This window comes from Solea solea, chromosome 14 (assembly GCF_958295425.1).
Source record: "Solea solea chromosome 14, fSolSol10.1, whole genome shotgun sequence".
Classification (NCBI taxonomy): domain Eukaryota; kingdom Metazoa; phylum Chordata; class Actinopteri; order Pleuronectiformes; family Soleidae; genus Solea; species Solea solea.
Window position 1 is genome coordinate 12,602,009 of NC_081147.1, and position 14,180 is coordinate 12,616,188.

Sequence of the window (14,180 nt, forward strand, 5' to 3'; positions counted from 1 at the left end):
GCACTGTGAGTTCAGGCTGAACAGAACCTGGTGTGTGTCCAGCTGCACGGTGCCTTTGCAAGTAACACAACACATGGAAATACAATTTGACAACAATTTGTTGTTACAGTATATTTGTGCATTATAATTTTAATCTGCAGTGCATACTCCACACTGCACACATCAATGCATGTCAACAGAGCTGACTGCTTATATGACATGACAGCCAGAGCTGATGTGCAAAGTTCCCCTAACGTAAAACAACTTGTATAAACAGTGTAGTACATGCATGACCACATTTATGGTCCACCATGATCATGCAGAAGTAAAAAAAAAGAAAGAAAGGACTTGCAGTAACAGCCAATAAATGCAACAGCTTTGAAATACGTGATCTACACTATCTAGTTCACGCTGTACAAATTGTTCTGAACAACGCCACAGAACAAAGTTCCCCCTGCACTCAAAAGGGAAATTCAAACAAGTGTATGTTTTGACACCACTGCATTTTACCAATGTCCTATTGAAGTAATCGCTTCATCTTTTATAATTATCAGCAAATGGAGCAATTTTAGGTTGGGTGTGCCAATAAAACCAGAGTGTGACTGACTGCTGCAGACTCTATTTGCTGCTTGGATTTTGGCGTAGTGCAGGGGATTTCCTCGCCACATACGTTTGTTTTTTTCTTCTTTCCTCTTTTAACTCAAAGATGGCCAAACAACAGCTGCACTCACACACATGCAGTGAACTGAGACACTGACAAGAACAGACAGCTGTCTTGTATTTGACATGTATACTAGTCCAGTGAATAAACAACAACTATTTGCATTTATTTTAGTTTTAAATGTATAGATGTGTAGATATGTGTGCAGTCATGGTAGGTCATCTGTAATATGAGAGTGGTTGAAAGGGCTGAAAACAAGGTTGATCTTGTTTTTACATTTAAACAGTGAGAGGAAACAAAAAAAGTAGAGACACAGTTTAATTTTATTGATCTGACAGCTTACAATCACAGTAATCATTGGATTGCCAACAATCTAAAGGCACTGCTTAAGCACTTACTAGTTTGAAATATGGTGTTCAAGTGATATTTAGGACATCTTAAAGTTACGTATGACTCTGTAAAAAAAGAAAGACATCATCCGGATTTACAGGACGATCCAATGTTAGAGCAGATAACTGGCATGGAGGGCTGGGAGGTCACGGACCACTCTGTTTGGCTAAGGAGTGGCAGCAGTTGAGAACAATAGATGCTGACGTTCAATGCCACAGTTTCACTCTGCGACTCGTGATTTGTCACAGAAACCTGTGAACAAAGCTGCATGGACGTGCGCGGTTTAATCTTCCCCTCCACAGAGCAGCAGCAGGGTTTTACGGTAGTCTCCTGACGTGTCACTCTGAACAGAGACGACAAAAACACACAGAAAAAGGACCTTCAATTCATGTGACTCTGTTCATGTTTACTCGGCAAATCAATCATTATTAGAGTTAAACAATCATTCACTCTCACACTCACACATACGGTCAATTTAGAGTGTCCAATTATCTGCATGTTTTTGGACTGTGGGAGGAGGCCAGAGTATGTGGAGAGAACCCACACACACATGGGGCAAACAGGCTAAAGACCCTCAGGTGAACTGGGATTCGAATTGGTGACTTTATTGCTGTGAAGCAACAATTAAAATCAATAATTACATTGAAATAGGTACTACCCTTTAAATCAGCTGATACTCATATACTATACAACTAAAAAAAACCTTCCTCATTTTGGTAATTACTGCTACATTGTAGTGTAACTGTATTAAAGTCATCAACAGGCTTTGCAACAAGCACTGTCTTCCAAAACAGAACATCCAAAACAAAATCTCAAAATTGAATGTGAAAAAATTGTTTAACTTTTTATTTCACTACAAAACACACTCTACACATTATTTTTATTCATAACAGTTGAAACTTTGCTCTTGCGTAATCTGATAATGCACCCTACGTGTTGTATTTGTGTCACAGCGTTTTAATTTGCAAATTATTATAGAACTGTTTCTGCGTACTTCCTGTCACTGCGACTGTCAACCTATCACATAGCGGATACAGAGAGGAAGTTAAGCACAAGGGAAATTCCTAGAGCAGTGCAGTGGTTACAGACCCATAGTCCACCGCAGGAAGCTATAGATTATAGGACCCCACCACAGCAGCAGCAGCAGAAGGATGTGCAACACACGCTCAGAGTTGTTACAGAGCCACAGAGACAAACATGACAGGGGTGTTAGTCGACATAGACTTACAAGCATAGTTTCTACCTGGATGAATTCATGGAGGGAGACTTCATGTGTGTCCTTGAACTCTTTGCGAATGTTGAAAAGGTCGACCTCGCTACGGGACACCATGATGCGAATCAGCGCTCTGTCATCTGTGCCGAGGCCCTGTAGAGTACGAGATCAGCTGATACTTTGTTGTGTCTGACTTTGCTATAGCAGCTGCTACTGTCTCAGCAGCAACAATACAGTGTAAGAAACAAAACCTAAGTATAAATTACATGCAGCAACAAATATGACTTTATTACTTGCTTCTGGAATGATGAACTATAAGACTGCAGCTACACATTAAATGACTATATTTTAAAGCTGCAGTGTGTCATTTTTGTTGTGGATGTTATTATTCTGCCTGTTCATGTTCTGGTTTTGTCAAGTGATACAATCAGACCTGACTAAGGGAGCATTTGCGTGTATACAGTGGCAGCACGGGTGGATGGGAGCAAGAGAATTCACTGAAACCTTTCATTGACTTGTCTTTGTGTTTTCATTCATACTCCAACCTGTTTGCAACAGTTTTGCTTTACTAGCACAATGCTGCAGTTGCCTCGGTCTGTGATTTGTTTTTTTTTTACAAAGCAAATCGCTCTACAGTGCAGAGATCGAAACCGACAGGCTTAATCACCATTGTGTGAACTCATTTGATAATTGTTTTGAACATTACGGATGTTTCTTTACAGTTAAATGCTATGCACTACAATTTAACAGCATGGTGAATAAATACCTTCATGGCTTTGTACAAACGGTCGGCAAAATAAGAGGGCTGATTCTTCACACTGCGGACTGCGAAGCAAAGAGAGAGTCAACAGGAACTGATGAGAAGTCACAGAATATGTTGCCAGCACTTTAACTTGATATGTATGAAGTTAAAAAACAAAATGAGATCAAAGTTGCTCATTACCTATAGCAAAAAAGGCATTTTTCACATCCCCAGACGTTTCTTTTTTGATAATTTGTTCAATGTCCTTATTGGTGTATCTTACGAACTCCTGGAATACTGTGGATAGACAAGAAAATGACCAGTTGTATACAGAATAAACTGTATATATAATTCTGTGTGTATATACTGTATATATGTGTTTGCAAATGAGTTGATCACTGTGATTCCTCCTTTACCTCTCCTGAGATGGGGGAAGCTCCTGGTGCACAGGATACTCATGAACTTCATCTCCATATCATCAGAGTCTGCATTGCATGCCTCAGCAAGTTCCTGGATTGTTCAGGAGGAAAAAAACAAGAATAATCATTTCAAACCATTCTTTTGTTTGACCCTTTTACCACAACCAATGATTACAGCCATAAACCAAATCACCTGAGCATCTGCATTGGCTCTTTCCACATCTTCAGGGCCTTCCTCTCTCGCACCCTGAACAGAATAGAGGTGAAACGTAAACCTGGTAACTACTAACTAATCAGTAGCTCAGACATTTTCGTTCTCTGCTGCAAAAGTGGTGCGGTTTGAAAATGTGTTTTTAATGATGATAATCATACCTGTACAAGAGAAACAAGGATGCGGCAGAAGTGGCCTGATGTTTCTGACTGGATGGCGTTCTCCAGAGACTTCTTATAGGCTGCGTAAAAACACATTGCATGCTGAAGTTTGCTAAGACAAATAGTGACTTTAAAAAACATCTTTGTGGTTTAAACTCACCGTCCTGATAGGCAGCGTTCATGGCAAGTATTTGCTCATTGTTCCTGGTGACCAGGATCTCAATGAGAGAGTGTTCGTCTGTCCCAGCGCCCTGTTAAATTCCATTATTAAAGTGAATGTTTATCACAAGCCTTCACAAAAGCAGCCAAAGATGAAACCAACCACACTGTTTGGAGGGTGCATGTGAGTAAGTGTGAATTGTGCCATTTCACACGTACTGTCAAAAATCCATGTTCCGCTATTTCTGTTCACGTCCATTCACATTATATTTGTATCTTAGTGATGTTCAGCACTTGTGGCCATTCAAGACTTCGAAAAACAGCAAATTAGTATTGATCTTATTTTGTGCCTTGCTTTGAATCTATGATGGCTCATAAGCAAATTCCTCTGCACTCAATTCTTGTCTGATGAGTAAGATTTCTACATAGGGAAATTCAGTGTTTAATATGTAATAAACATATGGAGTCTAAAGATGTTTGACTATATTCACTTTCTGTGTTGAGTGTTCTGGATCAGCTATACCTCCATTGCCTTCCTCATCATTTTGGCATCAAAATCTGCAGGAGTCATCATCAGCCCAATGATCAGCCTCTCTAAGTTCTTGGACAGTTCAGATTTCAGGTCTTTCATTAGATCCTGAGGAAAGAAACAAAAAAGCCATCATATTTTTTATGCAACAGATGTTTACATGCCACTAAAAGTGAAGATGTTCAGTTATTTCTATTTCATCTTAATGATTAATGTCTCTTACCCTTCCCAGTAGGGATTTGAATGATTGTCTGATCTCTTGCCTCTGAGCATTGCTTCTCTGCGCAACAATGTCAATAATTGCATCTTCATCTGTTCCTGTGATTAAAAAAAGAGGGAAAGCAGTCAAAAAATGTGTTTCAGCGCTGATGCAGTAGCAGTGTGAATTCAGTGTGTCCAGTTTTCAGCTGCATACCAAATCCCTTCATGGCTTTCCTCAGTGCTTGGGCATCAGCAGCAGGGTCAAAATTGGTTGAGGGGTGAATTGTTGCTCTCAGCTGGAAATTTGGATGAGATTATTACACTATTATTATTACCATGTACACTCAGATAAATAAACCAGAGCCGTAAGAACAGTGATAATCATGCAAAATGTTAATTATATAATGGTTTAGTTTCAAAAAAGGTAACTTTATAATTTGTTTCTAGTTTATGGTATAGTTGACTAACCATAAACTATAGTTGCTAAATATATGTATATATATAATATGTATTAAGCTCTAAGATAATAGTCAATGGATATTTGATGGGGATTGTGTCCTTGTGAGGTTAGAGGCTACGACATTGAAAAGGTGTGTAGGCTGAAGCATAATCATACTGAGCATTAGTGAGATGGCCTTTTGTTGACAAAAAATGCTGAGATCGTTTTGACATTCACCAGCTCCTGGAACAGAACGAACCACACAGTGGCTTTGTGACCACACTACGCCAAAAACTATTTGCATTTCAGTGAGTGGCATTCTGAACCTTTCCTTTGTTAGACAAAGCGTTCACTGTGTACTCAAGGCAGAATTATCAGCACAGTTTATGACACTGCGAGAAGCGTGGCCAGCAGATAATTATGATGCATTGATGCATGATGCACTGCCAAGCCAAACATGCAATGACACATCTACAGTGAGAGCAAACAGGGGCCCAAACCTGGACTTTGGCCATGGCACTTAATTCCCACATCTTGTAGGCTAACTGAGCAGCTTCAGGGAAGAACTCTCCAGCTAAGCTGTAATGATGAGTTTGACACAGCACAACATACTCAGCAAAGTCAAAAACTCCACCAGTATATGAAAAGTGTAATTATAAACAAAACTGCTGCTTATTTTTTTTAAAACAGTCATTAGCCAAATGTCAATTTCACCAAAAAGACAATTCATTCATCTCTGCTCCATCACCGTAAAAACAAACTTCTCATCTTTTAACTCCTGGTGATCTAGCACCACCATCTGGTTGCTGCTGCTGTTTGCAGCCCAACTGGAACTCACTCATCATCTCCTCCACACAGATTAAGCAGAGTCCTCTTGTAATCGCCGGACGTGTCATCCTAAAAACGCCAACATTTTGAGAGGTGTCAAATATTTAGTTAAGTACACATTTTGAAATCTTCATAGCTTTTTATTTTTCTCTTCTTTTACCTTAATCATGTTGTAAAGTGACTTCTCATATCGGAGGCGGAAAAACTCTCGAATATCCAACATGTCTATTTCAGATCGACAAATCATGATCCTAATCAAGGTGTTGTCCACTGTTCCGAGACCCTGGAGACAAAGGAGAGGAAAAGTGGTGACAATTTGACAATGATTTATATGATGTCTAATAATAGATGTGTTTACTGAAGGCAGATGTTTTCATGGTGTGTGTTTACCTTCATTGACTTGTAAAGGCACTTGGCAAAGAACATGGGAACGCTCCTTATGCACTGGACTGCGACACAACATCAAAAAGGAGGTCTGCATTAAGAACTTGACATTTCCCAGCACCAGTCATTGTGGTGTGTTGAGTGCTACTTACCAACAGCCAGCATCAGCCTCTCAAAGTCTCCAGATAACTCATTCTTTATGCTGTCCTCAATGGACTTTTCTGCGATCTTCTCGTACGCATCGAAAACTAAACAAATACCAAACAGACAAAATCATTTTGTGTCTAATAATCTAATGTTCGGCTCTGAGAAGAGGCCTCAGTAATCAAAGTGGAGTGTTACCATGTTGAATCTGGCAACAACTAATTTCTTGACAATTACACTCATACAACAATGTTTAACAAAGGTCACGGAGTGGGGATGTCTTGAATGCCTCGTTGCTATGTTAAAAACCCTATATCCTGCACTCACCCATGCGAAGGTGGGTCACACTGCGGCTTCCCAGGATCATGATGAATTTGGCCTCATCAGTCCCCCACTGCTCTTCTCCTGCAGAGTACAGGTCCTGTGCAGAAGGGGAGGAAACACATGATGACACACAGTAGGTCTGCAAATTGTGAATAAGCATGTCAATAAAATTTAGATGAACTGCCATTAATCAGCTCCATTACATGTTTGTTTTCCTTTTGAGAGTGACTTTAAATATTCAATGACTTTTCACAGGTCCACTGTGTAAAAATGTGTCAGGGAACCATGTTGACCTTTGCATACCAGAGAGGGTGCAAACTCTTTTTCACAACTCTCTTCATTCTCCCAGGAATTTCCTTTTTCTTCTTTGCCTCTTCAAAATGCAAAACCTGTACATCCCTTTGGGCTTCTGTGGAAACATGTCAGCCTCCATAGGCAAGGCCCTTACCTTAAGTACATACATGAGGCTTATTCTAAGGCCATGGAAACCAAAAGATCCTTATTTTAAAGTCATTACACACCAAAGCATCATTCAAATTCTCACTTGTGCATCCTGCTCCACCAAGTCTGCATCCACCACTCCTGACTCGTCTCTGGTCCCCTGAACATATAACAACACACTCACATCAGACTAAAACAAAGTCACTTTATGTCTGACTGCACATTTCAATAGTGATCAACTCCTGAGTGAACTGACCTGCATTAAAACAACCAGCATCTTCTTAAAGTGACCTGAAGTGTCCATGATTATGTCCCCCTCCATGTCTCTGCCATAGGCTTCAGACAAACACACATGTCAATTACAAATGCTGACACATAGTAATAAATGATTTACTTATTTAAAATGAACATGACTTACCATCCTTGTATGCTGCAACCATGTCTTGTATCTGTTTGTTGTTTCTCGATGCCAAGATCTCAATCAGGCACTTCTCGTTTGTTCCAGCTCCCTTATAACAGAGAATGAACTTTAACACAAAGTAGCTACAGCTTCACTGGATGTGATGGAGGAACGAACGATGTAAATGTCTCACTTTGACTGCATCATGGACTTCTTTGGCGTCATGGTAGGCTGGAGTTCTCATCAAACTGACGATGAGACGCTCAAATTTGCCAGTCAGCTCATACTTCAAGTCTTCAATCAGGTCCTAGTGAGACAAGATTAGATTTATGTGTAACTATGTAGGGTATTGCTATATGGAAAGTCAACATCAAAACAAATCAATTACTAAAAGAAAGTCAGTTTTCTCTTTAATCAAAGATGAATAATGGGAGGTTCTTGTGCCTTTCCAAAGCTGCACTTGTATGCTGCAATGACTTCCTGCCTCTGTGCACTGCTTCTTGAGGTGACCAGGTCCAAGATGGCTTCCTTGTCACTACCTGAGGAACACAAGCCAACACTGTCAAAAATGGACATCTGCTTCATCAAAGTCATACATTGATGTATGATTGGATCTTTGTCAGTCAGAGGAAGTCAAACAGCAAATATCCTAGACGTAGTGAAACACTCACCCATGCCTTTCATGGCAGTGTAAAGAGCCTCAGCATCAGCGCTGGGGTCAAAGTCTGGAGCATCTGTAATTGTGCCTCTGAACACCTGTAAGAGAAACAGTTCTGATGTTTTTCAGAGGTGAGACATTTCAACAGTCACAGTGACGTTAGGCCTGACTATTTCACAGTAAAGTAATAAAATACATGGAGGTCTGACTTTTGTATTCTCAATATTGTTACTGTGTTAGAGCCTGCACTTTATGTTACCCTTCATGGTTAAAGTATGCACTGCATATTTTTGTTTCACCTCACTGTGTGCGTATATAGGGCTGAAATTACAATAAACATACGACGACTAATGCTACCCCAGTGCACCTGAAACAGGAACCCTAATGATGTGTTGGGAAATTAACTCTAGTTATGTGTGGAGCTGGAACTAATTATTTTCATAATCGATTAATCTGTTGATTATAATCTGTCGATTATTTTCTCGATTAATCGTCCATAAAATATCAGAAAACCTTAAAAAATGTTGATAGTGTTCGTCAAACCTGGAAATTATGATGTTCTCAAATGTCTTGTTTTGTCCACAAACCAAAATGATTCACTTTTAATGATTTCTTTGTTATCCAGAGCAAAGAAATGAAGAAAATACTCACATTTCAGAAGCTTAAACAAACAGAAATCTTGTTTTAATCATTAAAAAGATTCAAACCGATTAATCGATTATCAAAATAGTTGTCGATTAATATAGTAATTTATTAATAATTGATTAATCGATTAATTGTTTCAGCTTTAGTTATGTGTCATATTGTTGTTGACAGTAGGAAGTTGGCTGTGGTTAGTGAGGTGAGAATGCTGACCACAGCTCAGGAGAAAGAAACTAAAATGTGTGGTTAAAAAACAAAACCAAAGGAAAGTCTGTAGTTCTTGGAAAAGAGTCAATTTTGTTGTTGTTGTTTTTTGCCACACTAGCCAATTGGCCCATTACTTATTTCAATATTAAAGCCAAAGGTGAAGATTCTGTGAATATTCTGATTAGGTTTGTTCATTCAACAACTTTTGTAGACTGAAGGGAGACAACTCACTCTAGACTACTGCTCAAGTAGTTGAGAAAAAGGTCAAATGTGAATCTCCTCAGGGTGTGAGTAGTGGACTCACTGTGACAGGAGGTGAGGCCAAGTCTGCCATTGCTTACCAGGGAGGGCTTCACGCTGAACCCAAGCATGTTACTGGCATTGGGCCTCATTAGGAGGTTTCCAACTAAGTGTCACTGCAGTCTCCTGTACATAGCATGTAGTGTGTGTGTGGCCTGCAGGTGTGATGGGGGAGGACTGTAGGGTGTGTATTAGTGTGGAGTCAGGTTTCACACAGAGCACCTGACACATAAGGCCTCAAATTTAACATACACATAATATCATTGACCATGTAAAGAATGTACAGTTCTGCTTTAAAACATTGAGATACTGCTCACATGAATAAAAATGATCACAGCTGAGTCATTTTGGCCATACAAATCTATAGTGTTACAAACTCCTTCACTGTGGAAAACAGGAAAACTTGGCAAATGGATTGAAGCTTAAACTGCAGCTGTTGTTGTAAACATTCCTGCTGCATTGAGGCAGAAAGCCAAAGTGTCCTCTCCACTCGTCTGAGGGACCACTGCACATGCTCTGAACCTCTGCTTCACTACAACAGCCATCACTCCTCACGACAGCTGGAGTGCTTCACCCACATAGCAACAGGACCACAAATACAAGCCCAGAGCAACAGACTTTTCACCAAGAATAATGTCTTTTATTCAAAGACACTTGATGAAGATGTCATTTTGTGGACTAAATTAAATTTCTACCACTTCCTTCCTCACTGGGTGCAGTTTGTTTCTTCTGTTGCCAAAGCTACAGTTTTCCAGAGCACAATTAAGAGCAAGTGTGTGTTTCACCTACAGCCAGTGCAGAATAGCAAGGCACTGACTTACAACTTGGACAATAAAGTTTGAAACCTGCTACAAGGTTTAAATAATTCTTCAAAGCTATTAACTTCGGAAAGATGCAGTCAGGTGTGTCTATCAGACATGCAGGTGAGGGTGGTGGCTCTGACACCCTATACTGCTGCCATTATGATGGAGAGGACTCGTGTGGTGGCAGGCGGAAGAAAAATAGCCTCACTTTTGTCCCACACCTCAATCAATGGTAAACAAACCCATCCATGTTCTATGGACACGAGATCTGCGCTGCAGTGCGATATAATATCATGCTCACAAAACGCAAGATGAGAAAGGTCTGGTCCACTTACCATCTCTATATTTGGTCTTGTGTGTCAACACTGTGCAGGAATCAATAGTTTGGGGCCTAGAGAGACAGAGACAGAGACAGACAGACCGAGAGAGAGAGAGGGGGGGGGGGGGTTAATGTAGATTGCTCACTGGACTTTTGTACTGGAAAAAAATGCCTTTGAAGAGGTTTGTTCAGGTTTGTTCAGTGTGTTGTCTGACAGATAACCGATCACTCCTGCTGAGTGAGAGCACCACAGCTCAGCACCAGAGACAGAACATGTACTGTTAGACGTGTCCTCACATTCACCTGAAAAAGGAATGTACAAAAACACCAACTGGCAAAAACCCCCAAAACTGTTTAGTCACTTTTTCCTTACCCATATACTCAGGCCTATATAATGCAGCCTTTCACATGGGTTTAGGCATATGCAGGTTCTGCTGCTTTGAAGGAACAAGCTAAACTATCACACAGATTTCACTGTTTAGAATTAAAATATAGATTTATATAGAGAATGAATTGAAAACCAGACCATATCACTTTGAAACACATACATACAGACTTTAGGACTCTTCAGAGAGAAAAGGAGAGGGGTTCCATGTTGGGTTTAAATGCTCTACTGCTTGTTTAAGACAGAAGAGAAGCTCTCTAAAAATAGCATGCACAGTTTAACTTCATGTCATAATCAAGGTCTGGGGGACTAGGCCTCCATATACATGCAATACAGAGCCACACCCTCCTATATACCGCACATTGTAGCGCAAACTTCACAGGATTTACATTAACTACAGCTGATACATATATTCCCCCTCAACTGTATAGGCTTTATTCTGAATTATACAAGTATCAGGTCCACGTATCTATTTGTTTCTCACATTAACTTAAAAGCTGAAAGAAAGCAGGAGAGTCTGTCCAGCTCTGGCTCTGCAGCTGCAACTCATTGGCACAGAAACTCATGACGCGTCAGCGAACTTTACCGGTGCGTTTCTAGCGGTTTTTCAAGAAGCCGTTGGAGGTTAAACTGCGGGAGAATCACAGCGAGCTCACCTTATTCTGCTGTCTCTGCTCTGTCCCCGCTAACACGGTCCGCCTGTCCGCCTGTCCGTCTCTGTGTGTCTCTCTGTATAACTCAGGGTGTCCCGTTAGCTCTTCTCCGTGACGCAGCGACTGTCTGCAGCGCGCTCTTACGTGTGTGTGTGCGCGTGCGTGCGCACAAGGCTGTTCAGCATCTGAATTAGCATTAGCCATTAGCATCACACGCATACCAGATAATCGATAACAAATATCTACAAGTAAATCGTCTATTATCCGAAAATATCCGAAGGTTTTCCCTTTGTGTGTTTAAAACACTTACACCAATGTTATGGCTAGTAAACATGACCATGTAGATACTGTATCTTTAATTCAAATAAACAATTAGCACAGTGAATTTCTACAATTGAATCCAATGCACATGAATGGGGAAAGGTGACGTCAGTTGCTCTGGGAAGACTGTCATCTGGAATGTGGCATATCTGAAATGTGAAGTTAAAATATCTGTGATACATATACAGAGAAGCTATAGTAAAAGTGTATGCTATTTATTACAGACCCTTTCAGTTGTAACAAGTTGGACATTAGAAGTGATTTGAGCACAAGAGAATTTACAGAGAGTGAGTGAGTGAGTGAGTGAGTGCCTGCTCTATTTCAGGCCTGTCAAGTATCTATTCCAGTAAATGGGTGAGGGACTCCAGCATAGTTTTGGGGGAGGGTTGGGGGCCTCAGCATTGTTGGCAACAGAAGAAGACAATTGAAAAATGTGGAAAGAGTCAATTGACCACATTCAAATGCGTCTGAGGTGAACTCTTGCTGGTGCCTGGAACCAGCAATTCACTCTCCTACATATTCATACACAGATGTGGATCTATGTGTGTAACATGACATGTGATGTGGCACTGAAACAGTGAGGGAGCAAAAGAAGAGGAAGCCACAGTTTCACATCACATAGCAAAAATATGGCTCATAATTTATCCTCACCATGGTTACTATCAGCGTTTCTCTTGACATCAGCTGAACCTCACTCTCGATATGAATGAATATTTCTTTTATTTAAGAATCTAATGAGAGAGTTCATGTTGTGTTGCCTTTTATGGAAATATAGTCGATGTCATTCCTCTGTATCCTTATGTCTTCATATCATATTATCCTGGTGTGATTTTGTTTTTCTCTCCACCTGTGTTTGATGGTTCAGATTGAGGGTGCACACATCCATGAAACTTTAACATCCAAAATCAAATTCTGTAGTTGCTTTGTGGTGGTGATTTGACAATCAAATCTGTGAGACCAAAACATTGCTTTGGTAATTACAGATTCTAGAAGTTTTTACAGTAATACAATGTGCAGATCCTTCCTTTTGATTCCTGCCCTCAAACAGACAGAGTGGGAAAGACATGAGGTAATGAATGATACTTATTGTATACTGACCTCTTGTGCTCTGAAAAAGCAGTGCACACAAATCAAGAACCTGACTGCTGTATAAAATAATGATTACAATTCTATTGACACAAAGTAAATGGTTTCATCAGTTAAATGTTTTATATTAGTGTTGTCAAGACCACATACTGAGCATAGGAAGTGATGAAACAGTAGTCATTTAGTGTTTCTTGTGTGTTTCGTGAGCCGATCAATTCAATGTGGTTTAGAAAAGCATAAATGTCCTCTCTGAGACAAACACACAGGTCTTGACACCAGGACTGGTCTCCAGAACTACAACACTAGTACATCTTTTCTTTTTTTTTTTTTCTTTTTCGATAACACATAACATCTGCCAACTTACTTGTACAATTTAAACAAATATATTACACAGGATATGTAACCCATTTGGATAAGAAATACAACAGAGATTGGTAGAAATGCAACAGATTTATCTCTAAATGAGCCACTTCTTCTTCTTACCCCATATGCACACCAGTTTAATCCAGTTTTACTTTGTTTGTGCTTGAGACATTGGGAAATACTCATGACTTTAAGTAATATGGATGGAATAGTTGTTAGTTTGTTGACTTGGCGCAAACGCTTCAGGACTTATGGCTAAATGGGGCATGTTGGGTTAGGGTTAGGGTTCATTAAACTGAAAGACTGGGACATGTTTCCTTCAAATTAAGCTCTCAAGAAGGAAACAGAAGCTTCTCAAGGAGACCATTAATTCAGAAAAACTGAGCCAAAAACATGTTTTCAGTCAAAATGATCCCATTAATTCAGACAAAAGAGCAACGCACATCTGTAGTGGAACTCCAATAGATACTCTGTCCATCTGTCCTTTAATCACACATCTGTCATACAGTTCAAACACTGGTAGGTGACTTACTGAGGGAACCAATGTGCTCAGTACCAACTATGATGTTGTTTGGATAAGAAATGCAAGAGATATCTGTAGAAATGCAACAGAAATGTTGCTAGAATTGCTCCATTGCTAGCCTATCTAAAAACAGGCACATATTGAACGGGTATTGCATGCACTAGTAACAACTAAAGTGAGCAGAAAAGCAATGTTGACATTCTAAATAGGATTTGTTGTTCACAATCCTCACTCTGTGCCCTCCATACAAAAATGAGCTCATTATGATCCAAAGTGTTCGGGGGGGTGAGAAAGC

General features: G+C 40.0%; 1 protein-coding gene across 2 annotated transcripts; it reads right to left on the minus strand.

Annotated features, from left to right (window-relative positions):
* Positions 1 to 945: 945 nt before the first annotated feature.
* Positions 946 to 11,750, minus strand: anxa6 (annexin A6). 2 transcript variants are annotated; one of them, XM_058649738.1, is made up of 25 exons: positions 11,596 to 11,750; positions 10,571 to 10,626; positions 8,297 to 8,381; positions 8,070 to 8,164; positions 7,819 to 7,932; positions 7,644 to 7,734; positions 7,482 to 7,561; positions 7,329 to 7,385; positions 6,788 to 6,881; positions 6,469 to 6,564; positions 6,323 to 6,381; positions 6,093 to 6,215; positions 5,943 to 6,001; positions 5,605 to 5,683; positions 4,880 to 4,961; positions 4,688 to 4,782; positions 4,459 to 4,572; positions 3,937 to 4,027; positions 3,777 to 3,856; positions 3,598 to 3,651; positions 3,402 to 3,495; positions 3,187 to 3,282; positions 3,010 to 3,068; positions 2,274 to 2,396; positions 946 to 1,373 (listed from the first exon to the last, which is right to left on the minus strand). In XM_058649738.1, the coding sequence occupies exons 2-25, from the start codon at positions 10,571 to 10,573 to the stop codon at positions 1,314 to 1,316; spliced, it is 1,983 nt and encodes a 660-aa protein (XP_058505721.1). In that variant the 5' UTR covers positions 10,574 to 10,626; positions 11,596 to 11,750; the 3' UTR covers positions 946 to 1,313. The 2 variants fall into 2 exon arrangements, with proteins under 2 accessions (XP_058505721.1, XP_058505720.1); XM_058649737.1 differs by having other exon boundaries at positions 2,259 to 2,396.
* Positions 11,751 to 14,180: the final 2,430 nt, after the last annotated feature.

What these genes read in the sequence shown, in the direction of transcription:
- anxa6 (XM_058649737.1), bottom strand. An exon ending in TGGTGGAGCAGGATGCACAA is followed by an intron (nt 6,882 to 7,328) that starts GTGAGAATTTGA and finishes CCTTCTGCACAG; the next exon opens with GACCTGTACTCTGCAGGAGA. An exon ending in TCCAGGTAGAAACTATGCTT is followed by an intron (nt 1,374 to 2,258) that starts GTAAGTCTATGT and finishes GTCTCTGTTCAG; the next exon opens with AGTGACACGTCAGGAGACTA.